General features: G+C 49.3%; 1 protein-coding gene across 1 annotated transcript in view; it reads right to left on the reverse strand.

The window, feature by feature from the left end:
* RSPO3 (R-spondin 3) overlaps nucleotides 1-12,726 on the reverse strand; it is a 65,429-nt gene extending 52,703 nt beyond the window's left edge. Inside the window, exon 1 of the mRNA XM_064447344.1 lies at nucleotides 11,701-12,726. Within this exon, the coding sequence (XP_064303414.1) occupies nucleotides 11,701-11,797 (97 nt within the window). The 5' untranslated portion in view covers nucleotides 11,798-12,726. The remainder of the gene's footprint in view (nucleotides 1-11,700) is intronic.
* Between the last annotated feature and the right edge of the window lie 1,740 nt (nucleotides 12,727-14,466).

A 14,466-nucleotide genomic window follows, 5' to 3' on the forward strand; every position in this document is an offset into this window, starting at 1 on the left:
TGTCTGGTGTAGTTTTAGGCATGCCAGGCTCAACAGAAAAAGAGAGGGTCCCCCAGCAAACTTCCTGTGCAATTTTTTTTTTAATTTAATGTTTGGTTTAACCTATATAAAATTAATGAGTTTGTTTTCCATGACCAAACAGGCCATAAGAAGTGGGAGAAGAGATGGAGTTTTCAGATAAACCAAAGGGCCTTGTGTAGCTTGAAACAAAACTTCTGCGGCCAAGAAGGCCAACAGGATGCTGGGTTGCATCAAAAAGGGCATTGCCAGCAGATAGAAAGAAGTCATTATCCCGCTCTACTCAGCGCTGGTCAGGCCACACCTAGAGCACTGTGTGCAGTTCTGGTCCCTGCTATACAAAAAGGATGTGGACAGGCTGGAGGGGGTCCAGAGAAGGGCCACCAAGATGATCAGAGGACTGGGAAGCCTGCCATACGAGGATAGGCTGGGAGAACTGGTTTTGTTCAGCCTTGAGAAAAGGAGGCTCGGAGGGGATCTCATCACCTTGTACCAGTACTTAAGGGGCAGCTACAAAGAAGATGGAGACTCCCTTTTTGCAAGGAGTCACATGGAGAGGACAAGGGGGAATGGACACGAGTTGCTCTTGGGGAGATTCCGATTGGACACCAGAGGGAAATTTTTCACACTGAGGACAGTCACCCATTGCAATAACCTCCCCAGGGAAGTGGTTGACTCGGCCACGTTGGACACCTTCAAGAGTCGTCTGGACAGGGTGCTGGGCCATCTTGTCTAGACTGAGCTCTTCCTAGAAAGGTTGGACTAGATGATCCCTGAGGTCCCTTCCAACCTGGGATTCTGTGATTCTGTGATTCTTCTGTCTAGGGTTGTCGGTATCCTTTTAACCTATATTTTAGGACAATTTCAAAGGGAAAATAATTTAAGAACAAGTACAGACCTTTAATTCTTGCTTGTGTCTGTGTGACTTTCTAAGTATGTATGTGAATGTGTATATACAGATATAGGTATGGGTGTGTAGGGGAGAAGGGAGAGATGACTAAATGTATGAGCATTTATATTATTTTTATTTAAAATTTATATTTTTAATTTGAAAATTATATTTTTATAGTTTACAAAATGTTACTAAATTTTCTATCAAAATTATGAATTTTGTCAATATTTTATTAATGGTGTTAAACACCTCCCTGCACTTTTGGTAGGTTTACGGTTTCCTGACACCTTTGACAATTGTTATATAGGCTGATGGTCGAAAAGGTCTTTTAGGAGATCCTGGGCATGGGCTATGTAAAGGAGTTTTTCCAGTTCTAGGACTACAGCTGTAGGCTTAGGGGGTTCCAGGGGATGAAGTACATAAGGCAGAGAAGGCTTATGTACGAGTCAGGGAGTATGAGATGGAAGATTCTTCTTTTCAATAAGCTCTCTTGTATGCAGTACTGCAATTTCTGTGGCTGAGATCTTTTGGACAAGATGCGTCCTGTGGACTTGCAGATGAAAAACACAGGGCCTTTTTGGTGCACACAGCAGTAACCACAGTCAGTCAGGGAACCAGGGTGGAAGGCTCAACCAGTAAGTTCCATAGATGAATAACTTATTTTTCAACAAGTTATGCAAGGCTTCAGAAAGGATTATGGATTGACTTTCATAATGCTTGGTGGTCTTTTAGTGGTAGCTATGGTTAGAATCCTCCTTTTTTACATAATCAATGAAGCATGGAAGTACAAGAAAAGACTACTCTTTTAATTAAAGTATTTTATCTGGACTCAGGTGTGATTTATACTGAGGAAGAAGTGAACTTCTCCACTCACTGGGAAATTATGTGATTTCAGAAAGAGGTGAATAGAAGCCTGTCCTCATCTTGAAAGGGTACAGTTCACAGTTTCCTTTGTGGCCAGCCAGATCCTGGCAAATAGGAATAAGACCCCCTCGCACCAGTCATTCCCCACTCACTGCTTCTAACCTCCATAAAGCTTGGGAAGACTTGTGTTCATCAGAATACCCAGCCACAGTACATAGAAAAATTGAAAAAGCCTATTTGAAACCTCCTCCGTAATTCTGACATCCATGGAGTGATCAAGCCCACTTTGGCCTCTAAGAGACCACACAACCATGATATATGTCACCACTTGTTACATTATTTCCTGAAATATGCTGAACTCAGAATTAGTAATCTAACAGCTTGCTTGTTCTGAGACATACATTTGAAAGAAGCTGGGGGTTTCGAACATGATTATTATCTCGGTGAATTTCTCAGATGAAAGAACATGGTACCCAGTAATGGAAGAGAAGAAGCATTCTCTAATCATGCAACTTTTATAGGTTGTTAACAGAAATAAATTATGCCAACAGAGAAAGGGAAATATTTTTGTCCACAGTCTGTCCAGGGGAATTTCTTTTTATATTGACTTCTTCCTCAGAATAACTTTAGTCTTTTCTTAGGAGACAATATATGACCAAAGCAGCCATGTGGATGTCCTCTTGCTGACATTCACTCACAAGTGAATCCTACTGATAAATCCTTACGCCACTGAAGCTTCCCCTCAACGGCTAGCTTAAATAGCACATTTAAGTTGTTTCATTACTAAAACCAGGGCCTTGGACTTAAAAATGCTTGTCCTGGGCATAGCACAAGTTATAAATCGTACACTCTGGTACAGAATTCTACTTTCAATATTAATACACCCTCAAGTCTAAAACTCATTAATTGCTCAACTCTTCATAAAGCATAAACACAAAAGACAAATATGTGACTTCATTTTGGACAGCAAAACAGAAGCTGTTTTTTTTGCAAAATACCAAAATTGTGTAATTTATTTACCTCTCCTGCCTTCAAGATCTTGTCTATTAGATTTTATGACATCTGTGGCCATTGTGCCCAGCACAAGGAGGTCTCATCTTAGTTGATTATTTTCAGTTCTGTGTTTTACTAAAACTTTCTGGAATCTTCATCCATCTCCCTGTATTTGCTAAATACATGCACTTAACATCTCTGACTCCCATGTTAAATAAATATCCCTTGGTCCCACTTAGTTCTATTTTGGAGGGGTAATTCTTCACTCGGCAGTGTAACATAAAGTAAAATAAAACCAGCAACTCCTTATTCAGTGGCATAGAAAAGAAGTGAAATTAATTATGAACATTCTAGGAAAAGGAAACAAGGTTATGAAACACTTGCCGATGCTGGTGTTTGTAATCTTCATGAATAAGCAATGCAATAATGCAGGGCAAGTGTGCGTGGGAGGTGCGCTCTGAAGAAACTGGCTGTTTTCCTCTCTCTGACCAGTTGAGCTGTTATGAATAAAAAATGTTGTTGCTAAAGAAACCTATAATAAATCCTGTTGGGAGTATTACATGTGCTGATAACATACATAAACTTTATAAACATATTAAAGTGTCACGTTTTAGTCGCTCTGGTTCATGTGGATGTTTCTAAATGTTAAATGTTAGCTGAGAAATGGAACTCTTGTTCCACCAGTGGGTTGCTCCTACATTTCTGGTTCAGCCGAGAGCCTTCTCTTCCTTCCCCTTGAAGAAAGAACCTCACCTTGTAGGAGAGATGAGGAAAAAGGGCTTAAGCCCTACCTCTGCTCTAACTTTCCACCAAAATGCTATCACCAGAGAAGCTGCACACCTGGTGAGCTATTTGGAGAGAAGTGGGGTGGATGATCTGGTGCTTGATAAAGGATTTAATGCTATTCTGAACATCCGTGCTTTGTGTAGTGATGCCGTCCATTGACACCTCCATCAAAGTACAGTTGGCAGCCCTGAGTGAGGCATTTGATTTGCCTTTCAGTAGGTGGGAAGAGTTGGGCGCCTCCAAAAGGGATTAACAAAAACCAGGATGCTGAACAAGGGATTCTCAGCCTAGTCACAGGCAAATGCTGGGGTCAGAAACTGTCTCAAATCCTGGCTGTCCAGGGAACTTCGGTGCCCTGGCACTGCCACCCAGCCCTGCAAGCCAATATATTCATTAACAAAAGAAAGGAGACCTCACTCTTTTCTTCTGAAACACACCAAGAAGGGAGGAGCAGCCTTGCTACCCTTAATGTACCTAAAACTTTAGCAGCTAAAATACTCGGCCAGGAGTTGAAAATCTGAGTTCTATTAATTCCTTTGCCTAGCGTTACTCTAGCCTGTCTTGATCTGCTCTAATAAACTGACTTTTTATCATCTGGACTTGCATGTAATCTCAGGCCATTTGCTTGCACCCATTTTAGTTAGCACAGAAGAGGAAGGGGCCCAGGGGGCACATGTGTGGGAGCAGGGATGCGTGTGACTATATTGCAGTGTCAGTAAGTGATCCCCTGCAGAGTCCTGTGCTCCCTGTGGAAGAACTTTGTATTGTTATTTTTATTATTTGTTATGATTTACTGATTGCCTTTTTTACCCAGCGTTTCTTTAAGAGAACAACCTCAAAGCCTCTGCAGAAGGGACCTGAGCTCAGAAGTCTTCCTTGCCAGGTGGACGCTCTATGTCAGTAAGATGAAGTCTCATGTTTGAAACAACAAAACACCTAAGAAATGCCCGTGCATCAAGGGTGAGGTGGCAAGTAGGCAGGGCTTTGAAGGTGAGAGACTCAGGTGTTTAAATCCTGCCCCAGACACACCTTAGGCACCTAAGTCCTGTTCTTGGATCTGAGCCTTGCTGTGTCTGCCCTCGCACTTTACAGGAAGCCGCAGGAATCACACATCGTTGCTATTCCAACACCCATCAATGAGCTCCTGTTTTATTTCACAGTGCCCCAAAATCTGCTTTACCCTGCAGGAAATATCAAACGTCTGAAATCCCATCTAGGACCTTTCAAGTTTAAACATGAAACATGTCAGGACGTAAAGCTGACACTCAATAAGAAGCTTGAAAGGATAATGTTTATAGCAGCGCGCTACCAGAACTCGGTGTAGACCTGTGGTTCGGGGTTTTGCTTTCATTTAAAAGTATTGCTATATGCATTTCATTAGGGTCTTCCTCCTAATTACTCTGTTGTACGGAGCTGAAGTATGGGTGCAATGCCGGGGTGCTGCTCGGAGCAGGAGGGAGCTCGGTGCCGTCACAGTTCATGTCTCTCCCAGTTCAGCTCTGGTCCCCATAGCTGAGTTCCTCCCTAACAGCACTGGAGGGATGTAACTTTTTTTTGCTTCAGCGGATGCTATTTTTGATCACACAAGTAAATAATGCTAACGTTTTAAAAAGCATGGTCTATACCTCATAATCTAGAAATCGAAACACAGAAAGATATTTATTAGTCAGCTAGCATATAGCTGTAGTACAATCATTCCTTCTTTTTAAGTAACGTTGCTTATCGCACTGCTCACTGCTAACAACAAAAATAGGGTTCGAATAATCATTAATAAAATCTGTTGGATTTTATTATGACAAAGCGTCTAATAAGTAATCATCCTACCATCGCCAGAAGCTTGGTTATTCAGTTATTTATAAAAAAGTTGTAGCTCTTCTCTTTTTTTTTTTTTTTTTTTGTGAGAGCCATAACATGTTTTGCATGGATAAATATTCTCTGAATATTTTTATCTGCGGCATTGTTTGTGGTAATAGCAGACAGACAGACTTTTGTATAAAAACGTACATGGTTTCAGCTGCCTTTTGTCATCTGATAAGATTGCTTTGTTCTGCAGTCTTTTGGTAAAAAATTGGCAAAGTGATTTTGAGTAGTTCAGACTCCAAAATTAGAAATGAGTCAAAAATGTTCTTTTCTTATTAGCTTTCATATCTCCTCCACCAGGCTTTCGCAATTTTTCATTTAATTTCAAGAGCAAAAGGGACAATTTACTGTTGGAGAAAAACTTCTTAGGAACCTCTATGGTTTTAACGGATGAGTTTTCCTACTAGTCACTGTCTATAAATGATTGAATATGAAATGGTAGACAGCTTATTAATGTTAGCGATAAACAGCAGTGGTCAAGCCAGCACACTAGCTTTATTAACAGGAAAGCAAAATAAGGACGCTAACGCAAGAGATAATGACTAAGTCTGATTTTTACGTCCCAGCTCAGATTTTATTAGGCATAACTTCCATTATCTTCAGTGAAAAATCTACAGCAAGAAGCAGCAGCAGACCGGGGATTTGCAAAGGCTTTATACCCTAATAACAAAGCTTAAAAGAAGAAATTAATCTCAGAGTTAACTTTATTGACTTCAGTTGGCTCAATAGGTGAAAGTAGTAAAATAGCTGTTCTTCTCGTATGCTTAAGAAAGAGGTTGCCTCCCAAGTAGGCTATATATCACAGTTTTGAAAGGCTCAGAGCATTGTTTTCTCCTATATAAGTATCGAACGTGTCCGGATCATGCAATTTTGCAAGTACTCTAGCACAGGAATTCTTCCAAACTCGGAATGTTTCCTGAGGTCCTGCAGAAAAAGAGCCCTCTCCAGTTCCAGTGAAGCCCATGGGACTTCCTCCACTGAAAGCAAAGGAGGCAGGTTCAAGCTCTAAAACCATCTCATTAATAATAGCAACATTTTATTCTGTCTGCAAAGAGAAACAGGGCTTTTTCTGTATTTGCTGATATGCAAATCAATGGCTTTGAGAAGTTGTGGTAATAGACATATTTACAGTTTAACATAAATTTTAACTTGTATAAGAAATGTCTTCAGCAGCCGAAAGAAACAAAATTGGAAACTATCACCCTTTCACATGTCAGGTATGAAATGGGAACTGGTCTGTAACATCCTTTAGTCTCTTGGGATGGTAACACGTATTGTTCCACATGCAGCTGGTATACTTCAAGCACAGAACTACGTGCACATAGCGTTATAAAAAAACCCAACGCAAGCATGCTATCCCTACAATACTTCTAATGATTTCAGCAATGCGTAGTGATTTTCTAATATGTAATTATTTAAGATATCGCTACAATGAGATACATTCACAGTTTATGAAAATACGATGAAAGAGTTCTCCATCTGCTTTTGTTTCTAATGACTGCAATAGGAATTTTGCAGTCTATTTCGAAACAAACAGGATCTCATCCAAAAATGAGAAATATAGCTTCATTGCAAAAAAGATGCACTTGTCACTAACAAAGTATTTACCCTGACAATACTAATATGAAACCGTCACAGAAAAAAAAATATATCTGCGGCATACAAATACTTTGAAAGAGAACTAACACTGAATCATTTAATCCTGCCCAAGGACAGATTCAACTTAACTTGATGGCTGCTTGCTTGGCTAACTTCTGCTTTAAATTATTGCACTCAGATATTAAATTACTTCTTTTTTAAAAAAATTGCTAACAACACTTATATTATATAGACAATATGTACCGTTACCACCTGTGCCATGCCAACCCTAAATGTACATGTAGATATCAGTAATATATATATATCAATGAACTATTTAAAAAATTGCTTCCAAAATGTAGTGTTATTTTAACTAATAATGTAATTCCTCTTTTCTTGTTGACATTTTACCTCCACGTGAATGACACCCTCCATGAGGGCATAAGAAACCCGAAGAAATAATTTTACCAGTTTGTGCTTACTCAGTTCTCTCCTGTTTTGTTCCATTTTATGCAGCTATGTTTTCAAACGGGCTGTTACAGATGTGCTTAATTTTGAATTTGTAAGTAGTTGCAGGCAAACCAAGCCTGCAGAGGGTTTGCAGGGTGGAGCCCTCCACTTGTGACCGTGACCAGAAGCAGATGCTGGATGACCTGCAGTCCTGCGTCAACAGAGGAACCAACGGAGGAGCGACCAAAGGAACGACTGACCGCCGGGTATCGCGAACGTGCCATTACAGCAAAAGGCAGGAGGCAATTGCCAACATCAGATACGGATGGGCTGCAGATAATATACATCATGGTAGCTCTACAGCCAAACTGCAGCCCGCTAAGTCATGCTGATAGTTTTACTCCCAGATGTAGGCGTTGTGGTACAAATGCAGAATTTTCTATCACTTTGCTTATTCTAGTGACTTCCAAATTTAGTCTGTGGCTCACTGGTAGTCCACAGGGTCATGGCAAATGGTCTGCCGGTCATTCACAGACCCGTAGCAAATAATACTTCATTTCTGTCAGTTAAAAGGTCAATGAGAAAGGTGCACAACTGTCAGTACAAAGTTTTGAGGGTTGGGGGTGGCCTGCAGAGCTAAAATATTTCAGAACTATTGACTTAATCCTACTTTTTTTCTCAGCAAACTATAATCACTGGGAGATACATAGAATTTCTTATTTACGGGTATGCTAGTCTATACTTAGCTGCATATTAATCTCTCTTGTAGGACCCAAACAAGCAACTTAATTTGTTAATCTTAATTGCTCTTATCAGAATAAAAACAAGTCTCTTCGCTAATGACATGTTTGCTTTTGAACTTTTATTGATCTTGTCTGCTATGTCTAATTATGGACTCAATCCTCTGCACTCCGTAGTGGACTTCAGAGGGGTTTTGCCTCTGTACAGGCAACTGCGCATTTACTACTGGTCGTGAGACAGAAATTTAGGATGCTCAAACTGGAAACTTCAGTAGGAGTTTGGGGAGTGAAAGGACCACAGACCAAACTTTTCTCCTGCTAAAGATTATTTTGGCAGTAGGTACAAAATAAGTAATGTTTCAAGACATTCTGAGGGGGCAAATTAACAAAGAAACTTCAATTTATACCAGCTGAGAGTCTGGCCTGGCATATTCTGAAGTAGTCAGTTCAGGTTTCATTACTCTTTTATCTTAAAATGTGGGAGCCTACAATATAATACATAGAATGGGGGACTCGGGTATTAAACAAATTGAATTAACATGGGCTCACTGACAGCTTTGGTTTGTACTGTATTTAAAAATGCATAGGTTAAATGGAAATTTGAGGACACTTCCCTAGCAATGGTTTAGGACCTATGCTTCGAGGAGACTCTCTGGGCAGAAGAAACAGAAGTCCAGAGAAAGCCTTCCATGTAATAGATGACTTTGACAGGTGTCTCCTTTATCCGCACACTATCACTTTTTTCAAGTTCCAGTATTCACTAATAGCGATTCATAAATTTTTAAAGCCAAAGTGCAAGTGGTGACCGTAACCTCTTTTATAGCAACTTCCATAAACGCTCTCGCTCTAATTTTTACTTCACACCAAATAACGACTAGCTAAACCAAAGCACATTTTACCACCATCCCGATCTGAACACCTCCACCAGTGGACAGTGTACACTGTGCCCAGGTGAGGTGTTCTGACAGTTATTTGACTTCCCTGCCAAACTGATGAGCCAGACTTCCATTCTGGCTCTTTCTAGCTGTGGGTTTTCAGCCACTTGTTCTGCTGTGAATTTACCTTAACTCTTGTACTTTAACCAGAAAACTTTGAGCAAGTACCTTCTCCGCGTTGCACCAACCATTTCATTATTTGCAGCCAGCACTTCCACCTCTACTTCCCGAAAACTACGCCGCTGAACGGGGGCCGTCGAAAGGAAAGGAGGGGGACGGCGTGCGCCTGGAGGAGCGCACCGCACCGCACCGCAGGCACACGCAGCAGCCACCGAGTCCGGCCGGGGGCAGGAGGGCGACCTGCCTTCCCCCCGCCAAAAGGGCGGCCCCGGGAGGGGGCAGCGGCCGAGCCGAGCCCGGCCGAGCCGGGCCGAGCCGAGCCGGCCAAGCCGAACCGATCCGAGCCGGGCCAAACCGAGCCAAGCTGAGCCGGGCCAAGCCGAGCCGTGCTGGGCCAAGCCGAGCCGTGCCGTGCCGGGCCAAGCCGAGCCGTGCCGTGCCGAACCGAGCCGAGCCGTGCCGTGCCGAACCGAGCCGAACCGTGCCAAACAGAACCAAGCCGAGCCGAGCCGTGCCGAGCCGAGCCGTGCCGGGCCAAACTGGGCCGAGCCGAGCCGAGCCGAGCCGAGCCCAGCAGAGCCGCACCTGCCGCCGCGGGCTGCCCGCCGCGGCACAGGACAGCAGAGGTCGCCGGCGGCCCGGCTCTGGCCCGGCGCGGTGCGCACCAGGTGCCGGAGGGCGGACGGGCGGAGGGAACCCGCTCGCCGGCCCTCGCCTCACGGCGGGGGCCTGCCCCCCTACCCCCGCTGTGCCCCCGACCCGGGGCTGAACCCCTCCACCGCGCCCGTCGGGGTGCCCCATGGCGGGTTGGGGGGGCCGCCGCAGCTTGTGGGCCCGCGGCTGCCAGGGGTTAAAGGAGTGGGTGGGAAGTGATGGGAGGCTGCGGAGCCCTCCCTTGCCAAGGATAATAAATCGGATGCCCTGACATGTTTTACTTAGCCCTTAGTGCTCCCTCGCTGCGCGGCCGCGGGGATGGGAGGGCTGCAGCCCCCGGTCTCTCTCGTCTTCGGCTCCGCTTTAGGGGCACTTTAGGTGAATCAAACCTTGTGTGCAGGAGGCAAGCCATACAAAGGAGGCTTTCAAGGGATAGACATGCCAAGCAGCAGAAAGGAGCGAACGCTGAACAAAATAAAAATTAAAAGAACAGTAAACCCCCCCCCCGTCCCCTCCCTGAGGAAGTAACTCGGTTACTTCTTGCTGATTAAATGCGGGCTGCCGTGTTTTATGGCATTTCCCCCGTATCTGCAGCTGTCAGGGAAAGAGGACAGGCATGAGCTGCCCCTTCGCGGTAGGTGCGCAGAAAATGCCTCCCCAAAAACGCTGACGGGTCCGATGCAGGCGGGCTGGCGAGGCGGGACCGGGGGCACGTCCCGGCGCTCCCCGCTGCCGCAGCCCGCCGCCGCCCGCGGCTCCGTGCGGCGCCCCGGCGGGGCTCTGACCGGGGGGTCACGGCGGACCCGGGTCCTCGGAGCTGCCCACTACTGCCGGCCACGCCGCAGCCCCACGCGGGAGCCGGAGCTCGCCCGCCCGCGACCTGGACAGCGCCTTCCCGAGGGGGCGACTCTCTTCTGCCTCGCTTTCCTTCCCGCCCCGATGCCGGGGGGGTCTCCTCGCCTCTGGTCTCCTCCGTCTCTCTGGACGGCAGCGCCCAAGGAGCTGCTGCCAGCACCCCCGGTTACTGACCCTCGCCCCCCGGCCTGCGGGGATGCCCCGGCCCTCCCGGCTCCCTTCTGCCGCCACCCTGCACCCAGGCGACATTGGTCAGGAGCTGGCTAAGCCAGAAGGGACGAACTCCCTCCATCCCATGGGAGTTTTAAAAAAACCCATAAACTATGAGGGTCCACAGCCCCGGGGCAGTGCCGCTGGGTAACCCAGGGGCTTCCCGGACGGGGCCGCCGAGGTGGCTGGTGGCGAGTGAAGGCTGGAAGTCAGCGGGCTGGGCACTGCCGCGACACCCCAGCGCCCCGCTCCGCATCGCCGGGCGCCAGGCTTCACCTATAACCATGACCTGTACTGCTGGCTCCCGGGGAGGGGGCTTCTCCCTCCGTACTCCCTCAGGTCGCTTAAACGGTGACTGGGGCGGAGAAAGGCGCTTAGGGCATCGCGGCAGAAAGTTACCTGTCGTGGCCTCGCGCTTTCCCGTTAGGAAATGGAAAGAGCTAAGAAAGGACATTCCCCTTTACCAGACACCAGAATATAAAGGAGCAGACGCAGGTCTTCCCCGGAGCCAGCTCTGCTCATCCCGGTGAGGTGAGAGGGAAAAGCAGAAAGAGGTGAGAAATCGCCTTCATCCCTCCAACTCCATGAAACCGCCGGCGGATCCGCTCGGCCGCGCCGCGGGCGCGGGACTTGATTCCCCGCACGCTCGCAAAGGCACCGGGGGGGCAGAAGCACCCCCCGGACAGGTGAACAGCACAACGAGAGGAAGCAGAAGTTATCAAAGTATAAATCTCTTCGCACTTACTTCTTCCCTGTCGCCGTACCCTGGAGGCGTGCTGGCTGCCAATGTATTCCATAAAGTTCAAAGTGATAAAAAACCAAGAAATCAGTCGCAATTGCATAGTAACCCTTTGAGAGTTCGACTTCTCCTTTTCGTTCTTTTTTTCTTTCCTTGAAAAAATAAAAAATAAACCGGGGTGGTAGGCGGCAAGGGATGAACACAGCAGCAGAAATACCTGCACTGAGATCCAAAACTGGGCTTGGCCGGCTTGATGGCTTTTGCCGGTTTATTTTTCTCTTTTGGTTTTTTTTTGTCTTTTTTTTTTTTTTTTTTTTTTGTGTCTTTTCCCTTCGGCTTTTCCTATTGCACTTTCGAACCGTCCACCCCGCTACCTGCCGCAAACCTCAGAGGGGAGTCAGCCGCGGAGGGGAGCCGAGCAGCCGCCGCCGGGGTCCATGCCGGGCCGGTGGCCGGCAGCATGTTGTGGGGGTGCCGGGGTGCGTGCGGCTGTGCGCGCCCGTGTGTGCGCCGGGCGGGCGAGGTGCCGACAGGACGGATAGATGGATGGCGGTGGGAGAGGAGTGTGCGAGGGCGGGAGCGGCGGGGGGGCAGGAGGAGGACCCAGCCCCGCCGCCGCCGCCGCTGCTCCGGAGCTCTGCGCCGTGGGCACCGCCAGCCGCCGGGCGCAGGTGGGCCGGGCCCCCCCGGCTCTCCCGCCCGCCGACCAGGAGCCCCCGGGCTTCATGCGGGAGCTGCTCCGGAGCGGGGCCCCGGGGGAGAGGCCCCGGGGCGGGGCGGGGCGGGAGGAGGCGAGCCCCAGCGCCCCGGCACGGCGGGGGGAGGCTCCCCGCGCCCGGCCGAGCCCCCTCGGGGCATCAGCGCCCGAGCATCCTCCAGCGGCGGGGCCGGGCGGGGGACGCCGCTCCGCGCCCGGCCCCGCGGCTGCGCTGTCCCCCGCAGCGGGGCGGGGCGGGACCGGGGCCGGGGCCGGGTCGGGCGGCGGGGCTCCGTAGCCTCGCTGGCAGCCCCTGCCCGGAGGGCTCCGCTCGCCTCCCCTCGGCCTTCCCGGGGCCCTCGCGGAGGCGCCGCTTCGCCCCGCGCCCCGGACCCGCCGTGGGGAGGAGCCCCCCCGCCTGCCGGGGGGACGGGGCGGTGTGCCGTCGGCCCCTTCCCCGCTGAGGGGGACACGGCGCAGCACCCCTCTCCTGTCTGAATTTGCCCCCCACATCCCTGGTCACAATGGAGATGGGGAGATGAGCGGGGGGTGGGGGGCCTCCAGCCCCTCCTTCTCCTCGGGATTTTCTCCGTTGCTGCCTTTTGCCCGTGGGACAGGCATTTCCCGGGGTGACTTCTCCGGCGGGACGGGGTAGAGCAAAGCCCCGTGTCCCGTCGGGGCCGGGGGCTGTCCCCACGGCCGGCTGGCAGCAGCGGGGCGGCGGGGCTGGGCCGCGGGCGGGGGCCGTGCAGAGCCGGGCCGGGCCGAGCTGAGCCGCGCCGAGCGGGGCTGAGCCGGGCCGAGCCGAGCCGGGCCGCAGCGCCCGGGGGTGCCGGCAGCCGCCCCCCCCGCCGGCCGGACCCTCACCAGAGCCCCGGCAGCAAGGGCGCAGCTCAGCAGCACCTAGGCGAGGCGCAGCCGCCCGTTTGACAGAAGGGTATCGCGTTTCCCCTCTCCGGCAAGGGTTTCTTTTTTGGGAGAATGAGAGGGCTAGAAAGCGGGAGATGAAGCTGATTCAGGGGAAAGCCGGCGACTTCACTGAACCCTTTCTTGCTTCCTTTCTTATCTCAGTGGCTATCGCTGGGATGCGAGAGAAAGCCGGACAAAAAGACGCTGATTGCCTCAGAAACCTCAGTGGTGTGAGGAGCAGCCACTCTATTTGTAACTGTTTTCCTCAGTCTCTCCCCCCCGCTGCCCCTCTCAGAGCTGTTAAATATCTGTACCATAAAATGTGGGGGATTTAAAGGTCTGTGGGAGGCTCCCTTTGAAAAGGACTCTGGGGAAAGTCTTTCTAATCCAGGATACTTGAGCCGGATGGGGTGGGATTGCCAGAAAGGCATAAAATAAAAGTCATTCGGCAGACAAGCCGAGGGGCTATGCTGACATGAAGAAAGCGCATTCACCTCGGTGTTGTGTTTTGTTTTGTTGGAGATCGAGACTTCTCATGTGCTAGTGCCTGTCTGGAAATTTCTGAGCAAGTCAGGCGAGTGGCATAAATAAACAAGGCTGTGGAGAAAGGACGGGACACGTGTGTGAGCCAACCTGCAGCCAGACAGCCAGCTCACTCGAGCAGCATTAGCACCAGTGGGCAGAGAAAGCATGTCAAAAAATAAACGCTCCACGAGAAACATAAGGAAAACATTAAATAAACGGGGAGTGCACTCCCTCTCCTTGCCCTGACAAAGCACGGCTGAGAAGCTCTGCTCGCTGCCTCTCCAGCCTCTTCCCTTCCATGTGTCCCTGCTACAGCGGGGACACGTGGGGCAGATGTGTTGGGAGACAGTCCCGGGGACCATGCAGGTCACCCAAGAGCCTCAGCAAAACACACTTGTGCGGTGTGTGTCGACCAAGGGCCAAGCAGAAGGGCAGGGTATGCATGAGTGACCAGCGGCGGGGGGGAGAGGTCGCTTATTTGCTGTGGAAGAGGGGCAGAGGCATAGACCGGGGAGAAAACAAAAGCTGCGCCTTGACTTGAGTGGGATCTGAAAAGAAGCAGGGCAAGAGGATGCTGGAAAACCAGGTTATACCCCCCCCCCCCCATTCCCTCACAAACCAGCTCCGTTAGGGGGAAAATA

This window comes from Phalacrocorax carbo, chromosome 3, assembly GCF_963921805.1.
Source record: "Phalacrocorax carbo chromosome 3, bPhaCar2.1, whole genome shotgun sequence".
In the NCBI taxonomy this organism is placed as follows: domain Eukaryota; kingdom Metazoa; phylum Chordata; class Aves; order Suliformes; family Phalacrocoracidae; genus Phalacrocorax; species Phalacrocorax carbo.